Genomic DNA, 11,045 nt, shown 5'->3' with positions numbered 1-11,045 from the left:
AAGTCACTTCCAGTCATGTTCGCTTAAGAGAAGGATTACTTCCTGTGATGTCTCAAATTCAACACTTGTAAACACTGCACGCAGTAAGATATTGTCTCACCTGTGTAATGGTATTCCCTGCTGCTTGGTTTGGCGTCTCTTTCTTTAGAACTGCGGTTCCCAACCGGGAAGGGGGTTGCCTAAATTATTCTGAAAACATACAAATAACAATTCAATGAAATAAATGACATAAAAGGTTTGAGCAGAAAAGCTGGGGGGGGGGGGGGGGGGGGTTATTAAAAAAAATAACGGATAAGCAATAGAAATGGACAGCCTAAAGATAATGATTGAAAATATGGGTAAGAGTTGAAATTGTTAGTTTGCAGTACGGATGAACAAATAAAATTGTTGGGTAAAAATAATGCATAAACAGTTGAAGCAGATGGCTAAACATTTAAATAAAGTTAAAATATATATATATTTGCTAAAAGTATGGCTAGCAGTGGAAATTCTTAGCTGACAATATTGATAAATAGGAGGGAATTGATTCGCTCCCAGTATGCTATTAGTAAATGAACTGGTGAAATCGTTACCCTAACGGTATGGTCTTTTAAACTCATTTGAACATGAGCGGCGGTGCGGATGAAAAAGTTTGGAAACCACTGCACACTGCCAAGTAGAAGAAAAAAAACAAAAAAAAAACAACAGTCCTGCATTTTCTGCTTTTTTTGAACTGAAAAATGGTCTAGTTAGCTCTTAACACGAAGCACAGCACATGGGTATTAAAAATTTGAATGGACAAAGAGTTGAACAAAGTGAAATTTTGACTTGATAAAGGCCACTGCCTGAAAAGTTAAGGGACGACCAAAGTGATTTCTTCTTAAGGAAGAATGTAATGTCAAATTTAATGACAAATGTTAAGGGATTCTTAACAAAAAAATTATGTTGAAACAAAACAACAACAAAAAACTTTTTTTTTTTTTTTTTTTTGCCATAACTCCAGATTGAAATATGTCAACATGCATAGTGATAACCCTTTTTTTTTTCCCAGATAATATCAGCTGATATAGGCCTAGCGGTAAGACTCAAGTAACCGCATCTTCTGTGATCAAATGCGTGACGGTCATCTCGCAAAAATTTCCTTCAAGTAATTTCCGTGATAAATGCGCAGACAAGTACAGTCGAACCTAAGTGTGGTTTAGTTGGGGTGATGTGACAAGATTTTAGATGAAGTGACTTGAATTTTTCAGCCATCTGCTCAAAAAAAAGTTTTAAACCAACTTGAATATCAAGGACAAACATTATAATATATTATGGTGCGCATTTTTGGAGATCTTTAAAGAAAAAAAGAAATAAAAAAACCACTCAAATCCATAAATCTCCACTCTGCGGGAACTATTCTCTGAGGAGCTGCTCTTGTCGGCGTGCGTCTACTCTCGCCTTACCTCATTCTGCAGTGAAGTGACGCTTATAGGTATGGGAAAGCAGCAGAAATGAGATACGGACCCAGGTCTGCGTTTCAGCGCTTCCGCCGGCCTCCTCGGGATATTGCTCAAGCCTCTCCACTGTGAACTACTCAGTCTGGGAACGGTGAAATAAGAAACCTTTCAGTATGTTGTGTACATCCTCAGGAGTTGAGGCCCAGAAAACTTGTCTCGGCGTTGTGAAAATTGACAGTAACCGATCCTCTGAAATGTCATTTCTCAGTTTCACATTTCTGGGATAATGGAAATCAGTACCAGTAACGTCCCAGTGGGCGAAACCTCCAACGTTGTTGGCTGCGAGTGCCTGCCAACAGATGTCTGAATACCTGATACCGACAGCCGTCCTCCGGCTTACCCAAAGGGACCAATCATTCTCGGCAGCCTGTCAGCTTATTATGCTGAATATTCCTGCTGCTTGGTGAAAACAAACCACATGTACCAGAAGCAGGTGTAAATCTCAAAACACGCTTTCCAAAAAAAAAAAAAAAAAAAGGTGTTTTTCTTTGATGCTGTAACTGCAAAAGAAGTTGGGATCAGATGTTAGATTTCAAACTTTTTTTTTTTTTTATCCGCGAGTGAGAAAAATGGGTAAATAAAACGACTGTCTTCAGTTTTCTGGCTCTATTTAAGATCCTTTGGTATACTAATTGTAATAATGTGGGTAAATTTGTGACACAAAACATACCCAGCGTACACTGAATGTTACCCGAATAAACTTGTATTCATTTAATTACATTGCAAAACAATGAAACAATTACAACGGGTATTAATGTAATATTAACATGGTTACTAACCTTAAGTGGTCTCTTAAATATTTCACAGTTTACTGGATGATTCTGGGATGTTTTAGTTGCATTTACTCCATCAGATCAGCGACTGAGTGTCCGTTTGTAACAAACTGAAGTGTATATATGTATAGTTGTTATTGAAAATACCAGTTTTGTTTAAAAAAAAAAAAAAAAAAAAAATTGCACGTAATATCCACTTGATTATCTAATATAATTTTGCACATAATCCATTTTTATTTAATGTGACTAATGTATCTCAAAGTGCAGGAGTCCTTAGCTATAGTTTGCTTTGAGCACCTTGTAGCCTCCACACGCGCCTGACTCCTTTTTCTGTGGTGTCCAGCTCCCTGAACACGTTCACATCTCTTGTCTGGTCAAAGTGCTGCAACAATTTCTGGAAAACAGTCACTGGGATGCTAAAGTTGAGGTGCGGGTAGGTCACTCGAGAAGCCATGTCCTTTGTGTTGCTGGACACGATACCTGCACAAAAACAGGAAATAATCAAGACGTCCTCTTAAAAATTGCAAATACAGCAGAGCGGACGAAGCGATCTCGTACACAGAGCTGCCTTTTCTCTACACGCGGTGTGGGTAACGGGTGTTTTCATCGGTCATCGTGTGCCCCCCGCTGTTCAGAAGGAGCATTCGTTCCCTTACCCAGCAGCTCTCCTGTGTGCTTCTGCACCACGGCACCCCCGCTGGTCCCTGCTTGTACTGCACAAGTGGTCTGGAGCATGACGGGCTGGCAATTCAAACTAATGGCCTTGGAGAGGACGCCAGAGGTCATGGACGGACCGCAGTGCCGACCCAGCCCCCCGTATCCCACCACCACGACGGGTTCACCTGGAAGCAGAGAAACCAAGCTGAACGCGAGCTCTCTCGGCAGAAACAGAGTTCTCCTCTGGCACCGAATGTGATGCAAAAAAAAACCAAACATGTAATTCAACTCTTTCTGCCAAACAAGATTGAAATCCAACCTGGATTGAAAGTCTGCGACATCCGAGTGACCGCGGCTTCAGGGACGGAGAGTCTGAGCTCTACCAGAGCCAGATCATAGGGGGAAGATGCTTTAGTGGAAAACAGGACATCGCCAATGATATTGTGGACTCTGTGGAACAGAAATCGGCACAAATAAAAGAGCAAACATTAGAACAACATATTCTGCACCATTCATTCGGAGGCATTAAAGCTTGTTAAAAGGCCCTGAACCCACACGGGTGTCTTTAACTATCGGCTGACTGAGCCTCCCCTCTGGTGGACTTAGTTGGTGGTCGTGACATTAAAAGTACAAACTCATCTACAGCATAAAAAAAAAAACATACAGTGTCGATTCACATATGAAGCAAGGATGAAGTTTACTTTTTATGTCTGTGACTGAGCCTTCGTGCCGCGTCACTCATGCGAGATAACTTACAGGAGACGGAGGTCGAAGTCCTGTGGAGAGATTTATTTATCACGTTTTCTTTGGATGATTTTTTTTTTTTTTCTCCCCCCCTTCAAATGAAATCCCATTAAGTACAGCGGATGTGTTTTCGGGAATACCTGGCCGCCTTCGCTTGAAGGCGTTTTGGGATAATAAACGTGCTGCCGTCACCTGTCCCGGTGGTGGAACTTCAGGGTGACCGTAGACCTCCCGTTGACCACGTGCCGGCAAGTCACGACCAGCTGCGAGCTGACGGCAACCCCCGAGCCCCAGAGCTGCCCGCTGTCCACAAAGCACACAGTGGGGTACTCGACGGCTTTCGACCCGTGAGCTGCGGTCAGCATGTGGAGCCCCGCCTCCCCCGGGCGGAGCCCCGCCTCCCCTAGATGGAGCCCCGCCTCCCGGAGCGGCTCTTGAGCGCTCGCGCAGCGGACGACGTTCCCGAAGATGGAGTGGACGGAGCAGACGAGGCTGAGGCCGATCCACTCGTTCGCCTTCCAGCCGAACGGAGAGACGATGAGCCCGACGAGACGCACGTCGTCCGTGCCTTTCGCCGCAAACAACCCTCCGCCCTCCGTGCCCGGCAGGCAGCGGGCGTCCGTGAGGATCACGGCGTTGTCCTCCCCGGCGAGGTTACTGACGATCCCTCTGCTCAGGGTGCTGATGAAGAGATCCGGGCAGAGCGAGCCAAAAGGTGAGCCGCACGCGACGACCGGGTGGCCTTTCTGGAGAGTCGAGCTGCTCCGCCAAGGGATGGCACCTGAATCCGGGCTGCCGCCGCCGCCGCCCCCGCCGTCGTCCACCACCACCGCCGTCGCCTTGAGCACCGCGAACCAGCTCAGGTAGCGGGAATCTCCGATCAGCTCGTCGTCCTCGCCATCACCATGGAAACGCCACTGGTCAGCCTCTCGGAAAACGGCCAGGAAAGCCCGTTTGAACTCCTCGCAGTTCACCAGCATCAGCAACTCGGCCGCGACCTCCCGCCGCCGCCGCCGCGTCGGTTCGCGTCCGGACCGCGCGAACGCCTCTCCCCGCGCGCTCCGGTCGGAGTCCGAGTCTCGCCGGGCCGGAAAGGCCACGCGGATTTGAAGTCCGTCGCTGAAGCTGCGCGGCGTCAGGAACCCGCGGTCCGAGGAGCGGAGCTCTTCGTCGGCGAGGAAGCGCGAGAACGGGAGGCCGGTGCATATAATGGTTCCGGTGTGAGGGTGGACGACGACCCCGCTGCAGCTCGCGGGTTTCTTCGCGGAAAGCGCCTCCGACACCTTGACGACGCAGCAGCACCTCTCGACCGCCTTTAACTCCATGCTGTTTGCGGAGCGGGTCGAGTCTAACGGGGTCCGGCAGAACTTTAACACGCTGGGGAAAAAATAAATAAATAAACCCGCGGAAGAAGCCGCGCGTTAAACCTAACGACACACCGGCGGTGAGACAAGGGAACAGGCGTCCGTCATCCGGTGACATGTAAACTCCCCAACTTTAAACTATTCTTTTATCGCAAACATTCTTCACGGCTGTGTGTCGTAACTTCTATTTGATTTCACTTCCTAGTTGTGTCTCGTTGGTCCACGTGATTGGTTAGAATGTAAATTGTGGGACAGCTCCCCAGCCAATGGGGAACGAGAGGCCGCGACGGTAGTGGCTCGTTTTACTGCACGGCGCGTCCCGTAACGTTGTACTTTTTCCTGTTTTGTTACATGTATCTTCGTGATAAATTCACACCAGAATGTTATGGCAATCCTTTTGGATGTACGTGATTGCGTATGTAATTAGTGGTCGAAACACCCTCTGTTTTTGCAGACTGGAGTCCCCATTCAGCGCACACGTGAGGTTGTCACCTAATGTCCCGTGGGTCATCTGGCAGAAGGGTAGTGAGTACAAACAGTCTCAGAACTTTTAAAGTCATAGTTTGGATAATAACCCAAAATTGTGGCATTTGCTGCTCCGTGCAAGTGTAAAACAAATCGCTATTCAAAAGCAGAGAGCAGAACAGTTTCTCTCGGGAGCAAAATGTTACAGAAAAGAAAGCTCTCTGAAACCAGATAGAATATGTCATCAAACTGAACAAATAACTAGAAAAAAGCAACAACAACAACAAAAAACAGTTGGTTCATGAGAAGACATATATGGTATATATGTGCAGAACGATACACGCATACTAAGCAAATAAATAATAATGACAAAACAAAGTTTAAAGGATTGTCAAAAATATTTATTACGCTAAAACTGAACACGTCTCGTCCAATAAGAATAGAACCTACCTTATCTAACAGATGCTTTTATGTAACACAAGGCAATGCGATTTTATGAAATATAAATAAGATCTTATACACAAAACAATGTATAATATTGCAATATAAATCCATGCATAAGTTTTGCACACCCTATTTTTAAGCACCACCCAAGTACTCTCATAATATCACCGCATGTCGTGAGCAGCAACTAATCACAAAGTACTCAAGTCATTTCACAGCAATTACCCACCATGACAACAGGTAGTTTGGCATCCTCTCTGCAGATGAGCATGAGTTTGTTACATCACCTGGCTGTGCTGATGCAGTTATCATGTACTGCAATTATTCAACACTGTGTAGTATCAAATAAAGCCCACCGTGGCAAAAACAGTCAGTAAATGCACTTGTGGTCACATTCATATAATTGGCTGTAGTTGTAAACCTTTCATTGATTAAAGAAAGCACGTAACAAGGAGAACTGTCAGTGTCAGGCTACTATTAACAAATGAGGCACCGCATTTTTTTGCTGCACTTTCAAGAAAAAAACTTTTCTGTTCTTGGAAACAATTGATGGTACTTTTAAGTTTCCCATCAGTCGAAAAGAAATCTGATTAATAATGTTTTTTGTGTGCAAAAAAAACACAAAGGCTTCAACCATGATCAAGGAAGAGCAACTCCGAGCCTACGGTGTTAACTAAACTGACCTTCACTGTAAATCAACACCGGCAGCCCAAAATAAACCTGGGTCAGAAATCGGTTCACAGCGATGGCATGTTCTACTTGGCAGACAGAATTCCCTGCAGACTTTAAGTAAAGCAAAAAAAAACACAGCATTATTCTCCACACTCAGTCTGAATAAAATATACTCGTGATTCCTAACTTATCTTTGACTTGCTGTGGTGCGACTGATGTGACGCAGGTTTCTTTGAACGCATGAAGAATACAAGGTATAGTAATACAAAAACACGACTTCAAACGTATTTTATACTGGCAGTCAAAGTCCTACATATAATAGATTAAATAAAGTATCCGTTTACTGCAGGTAGTTTTGTGTGGAACATCTCTTTGTGTGCACAGACAGCACGGCTATTTAAAGAAGACGAATCAGTCAATATACTGTGATAGCCAGCGGAAACCGTCTCCGTATCCCTGTCTCTTCAGCACGCTACACATGAACACCTCCATCGGCCTCAAATTCAGCTCCTTCAGTGACACTGTGCCCTGAAAGGAAACAAAAATACACATCCAGAGATACGGCTTTTAATTCACAACCCACCTGTTTCAAAATATTTGTTCTGTGTACAACCAATATCCTAAAATCTTAAAACATCCTGCATATACAACACACCGTGGAGCACAGTGTGATATGTGTAGAGCTGGCGCCCGACTCGTGACATGGATCCCTAAAACAGGTCTTTCTGTTGCATCCTCCATCCTTTAAGTCTCTTTCCTCTTTTGTCACAAAAAAAAACCCAGCAGGTAGTTAACAAGATTTACACTAATGTTGACAACTTTGCATAACACCAGTAATGTGCCAAATGTTGCTCGACAATATTGCCCCACCACTGCCGCTAGGTTTGTCATGACTAGTGGTGACCTACGCACACTTTACAGCTGCCCTACGTAACTCAGATTTGAATTAGGAATGACAACTTAACTTTGTATCAGAAGGAATAGAAGAGTAAAATCTGGCCTTTTGACACCTGTGAAGTGCCTTTACCTCACTGTTACTATGCAGTAAAAACGTCTTTGGATGACCAAGCAGCATTCACACAAACGCACTGTTTATTGAAGTCATTAAAGCAAAGTCAGGATGTGATGTTTTGTTGTTTCTACCACATTTGTTTATTACCTTTCCAGTTGTATGTCCTTGAAGCCCAAATAATCCTCTGAGTGCATCCTCACTGATGGCCTCTGGACGGTCTATTTTATTCCCCAGGATGAGAACTGGGATGTTTGAAATGGTTTCATCTGTCAACAGAGCCTACAAACAAGAAGATGTCATATATTGATCGAACAGATCATTCCAATCAGTAAAAACAATAAACAACTGTTTTTTTTTTTTTGTGTTAATCTAGAATGAATATAATGAACTCACATCCAGTTCAATTTTTGCCTCTATTAGTCGCTCATGATCAGCGCAATCCACAATGTAGACGATAGCGTTTATGGCTGGGAAGTAATTCTTCCAGATCCTTCGTGCTGTGGGATTTCAGTATTGATGTGACACTGTTGCAAGTGCATGAATACAAATTTCTACGACACAATATTAAGGTCGAGCGGCACATTCCTGACTCCCACCTTGCGTGTGACCTCCGAGGTCAAACGTCGTGAAGGTCATCCCAGCTATGTTCAGCTCCTCAGATGCTGAGGACAGAGGAGAAGCACTGACTTTAGATTCGTTTTGAAGCAAGAAACGCGAGGCTGATCGCTGAACGGACAACGTATCAAATTGCTGAATGTACTTGGGTATAGCGTCGGCACGTGCTGTCCTAGCCTGTCGTCTCTGAGCATGTGCAGGAGCGTTGTTTTTCCGGCATTGTCGAGTCCAAGGAAAATCAGCTTGCCCGTCTTCTTGTACAACCCTGATGACAGAAAGAACCACAGACACAAAATAGTTTTCCTTTTATGTAATTTCAGGATGGGCAAGTTGGAATACTTCATAGAATAATAATTATGTCAAATTTCTTCACATTGATTGGTATGTTTTGTTTTCACAAATACGGATAAAACCAAATTCAAATTGTGTGTTGTGAGTATTTCGGCTGGAATTGGTGAAATATACCCAAAATGTAAAAGGGAAATACATTTCTAATGATTTAAAAGATCATTTGGCTATTTGTTCTGACAAAAAAAAAAAAATTTAATTTTTACTGTTTTCAAAAGGTTTGCAGCTTTGCTACGTGTTTTCTGAACTAATATCATAAACGGTAATTCAATTCGTCAGACAAATATTTCGTGCTGTTTTCGGTTGGACGGTACTGATATTTATGTACGGTACCTAGTAGTTGCAAGACGCTGCTGAAGCCCCTGTAGATCCAATCAAATATAAAAGACATTTCTCTCGACTACCTGAAATACAGAAAACTGAAATGATTTATCATGACACATGAAGGAGGAACACGGTGATGCATATAATGTATCAGTCAGTGTTGTTCTGTCATGTTCAAGTAACTGTCAGACATGAACCAAGCCACCTATCGCTCCTTTAAAGACACGAGTAAATGAAAACATGTTGCACGTAACAGAACAGAGTTTATAATACTGTTGCAAAAGGACACCGCTGCGTTGTAGAATCAAGCACTGAGGCTCATTGTAAGTTATTATTCCTGACCCTGGATTACTCTGTTGGTATGTGTAAGCTCTGTGTGATCACAAGTTTTAAAGTACAAAAGGAAAGGAGGTAAACTAAGCAGTGGTGGAAGATGTATTCAGATTGTTTATGAAGTAAGCGTACCAATACAGCAAAGTAATAATACTCTATTACAAGTAAAAGTCCCGTGTGAAAAGTCCCACTAAAGTGAAAAGTACATCAAAAATGTTATTAAAGAATAAAGTAAAAGTATTGGTTTGATCCCTCTGACTGATATGTTATCTGACTCATTATATTATTAAACTCAACACACCAGTGTGTAAGCAGTATGTCACTGTTGTAGCTCTTGCAGATGAAGCTAGTTTGAAGTTCTGATACACACTTTTTTTTTTTTTTCATATTTTACTGTAATCTTAGATTTTTGGTGAGATGTTGGATCATTTCAACATTTGGAAGGGAATGAAACTATGGAAGAGGTTTAGAGGGAAAAAAACATTATTTGGTGAAAATGTTAACAACCCACAGACATGTGAAATGCGACCCCGACTATTCACTGCTGTTTGTAAGACATCAGAAGACAAACAGGTTGAAAACCACTTGTTTTAATTTTTTTAACAATGTGTTGTATTTTAAAAGCTCGTCATACGTAACCGTCTTAAAAGCAACGTCACATCGGCCTGTATCAAAGCGATGTAGTGGAGGAGAAACGACAATATTTCCTTCTGAAATGCAGTAAAGTGAAAGTAGCATTAAAGACAAATGCTCAAGTAAAAGTACACGTACGTTCAGGACAGCGTTTGAATAAATGTACGTCCCATCACTAGGACGGGGAAACAAACAGCCTTTTTAGATGCTGGTTTGATCTGAGAGCTGTTACGCTGATCTTCCTCTGACTATTTTTATGACAGGTTGTGGCAAGGACACTTGATCTTGGTCGTCAGCCCCTGCTTCTCTCCCTGACTCACAAACACCTGTCACTCTCTGTGAACTTCATGGGCTAATCGTGGGGAATACTGAAGCCTCCAGTGACTAACGCCTCAGGGGGGGGGGGAAATTACCCATTGGTTGATTACTTTATCATAGAGTGTTTTGTGTGGGTCACTTGTAAACACCAAATTCTGCGTATAAAGTGTGGCATTTAATTTCTAACATGTATTGATTAAAAACTGTAAGATAATGCTACTCAGTTCTGCCAAGCCAACTCTCCAAAATGTCATAAATAGCAGCCGGTTAAATCAGTACTCCTTAACGAATATACGTGAATAACACACGAAAAGCCAGCAGGCCACACGACACCAAACTGAGCTGCTCGGAAATAATTGTTCTAGTGATTTCACGATTACTGCCACGGTCGGCTTCTCGTGTGTAGCTGGTGCTGACAGACATCAGCTGTTACAGACGTAAACAAATTAAGTAAACAACATGAGTGCGCAAACAAGTCCAGACGGACCAAACTAAAACTTTATGATATCAAGAGCGGGCTTCAAAAAAGCAGAATTAAATAGACATGTGGAAACTAAAAGAAAGACAACTTAAAACAACATTTGCGGTCTTACCTTGTTCTTCCGAATCAGTGAACTCCTCGTCCGTTGGTTTTTGCTCTTAGTCTGTCCCGTCGACTGACATGCAGCCTGCAATTTTGACAGTTAACCGGAAGTACGTCACGACGACGGCTAATAACGTGCGAGCGGAGGAATATTTCGACAGTGAAATTAAAAACAACCTGGCTTATTTCCTCCATATCAATTAATTCCTAACAAAATAAAAGAAGTAAAAAAAATTTAGCGTAATATTTATTCCACTGACAAACTCTCCTCAAAGTTTGTGG

The 11,045-nt window shown here is 43.0% G+C and overlaps 2 protein-coding genes across 2 annotated transcripts; both read right to left on the bottom strand.

Moving 5' to 3' along the window:
* Positions 1 to 2,174: 2,174 nt before the first annotated feature.
* Positions 2,175 to 5,546, bottom strand: tysnd1 (trypsin like peroxisomal matrix peptidase 1). The gene is made up of 4 exons (XM_069144605.1): positions 3,845 to 5,546; positions 3,228 to 3,358; positions 2,908 to 3,093; positions 2,175 to 2,731 (listed from the first exon to the last, which is right to left on the bottom strand). The coding sequence occupies exons 1-4, from the start codon at positions 4,975 to 4,977 to the stop codon at positions 2,529 to 2,531; spliced, it is 1,653 nt and encodes a 550-aa protein (XP_069000706.1). The 5' UTR covers positions 4,978 to 5,546; the 3' UTR covers positions 2,175 to 2,528.
* Positions 5,547 to 5,867: 321 nt separating this feature from the next.
* On the bottom strand, positions 5,868 to 10,854 carry sar1ab (secretion associated, Ras related GTPase 1Ab). Its single transcript, XM_069144610.1, has 7 exons — positions 10,774 to 10,854; positions 8,906 to 8,976; positions 8,370 to 8,489; positions 8,206 to 8,271; positions 8,003 to 8,106; positions 7,757 to 7,888; positions 5,868 to 7,125 (listed from the first exon to the last, which is right to left on the bottom strand). Exons 2-7 carry the CDS (start codon positions 8,961 to 8,963, stop codon positions 7,009 to 7,011), a joined length of 597 nt encoding a protein of 198 aa, XP_069000711.1. The 5' UTR covers positions 8,964 to 8,976; positions 10,774 to 10,854; the 3' UTR covers positions 5,868 to 7,008.
* Positions 10,855 to 11,045: the final 191 nt, after the last annotated feature.

Source organism: Embiotoca jacksoni, unplaced genomic scaffold, assembly GCF_022577435.1.
Source record: "Embiotoca jacksoni isolate LCO1_2020_lvr unplaced genomic scaffold, fEmbJac1.0.p SCAF_12, whole genome shotgun sequence".
In the NCBI taxonomy this organism is placed as follows: Eukaryota; Metazoa; Chordata; class Actinopteri; family Embiotocidae; genus Embiotoca; species Embiotoca jacksoni.
This window is presented reverse-complemented; position numbering and strand designations above follow the sequence as displayed.

Coding starts and splice junctions, on each gene's coding strand:
- tysnd1 (XM_069144605.1), bottom strand. CDS start 4,977: ATGGAGTTAAAGGCGGTCGAGAGGTGCTGCTGCGTCGTCAAGGTGTCG. Junction 3,359..3,844: donor AAGTTCCACCACCGGGACAG/GTGACGGCAGCA, acceptor TCTGTTCCACAG/AGTCCACAATATCATTGGCG. Junction 2,732..2,907: donor GCACACAGGAGAGCTGCTGG/GTAAGGGAACGA, acceptor GTTTTTGTGCAG/GTATCGTGTCCAGCAACACA.
- sar1ab (XM_069144610.1), bottom strand. CDS start 8,963: ATGTCTTTTATATTTGATTGGATCTACAGGGGCTTCAGCAGCGTCTTG. Junction 8,272..8,369: donor CGTGCCGACGCTATACCCAA/GTACATTCAGCA, acceptor CTCTGTCCTCAG/CATCTGAGGAGCTGAACATA. Junction 7,126..7,756: donor AAGGACATACAACTGGAAAG/GTAATAAACAAA, acceptor GTTTCCTTTCAG/GGCACAGTGTCACTGAAGGA.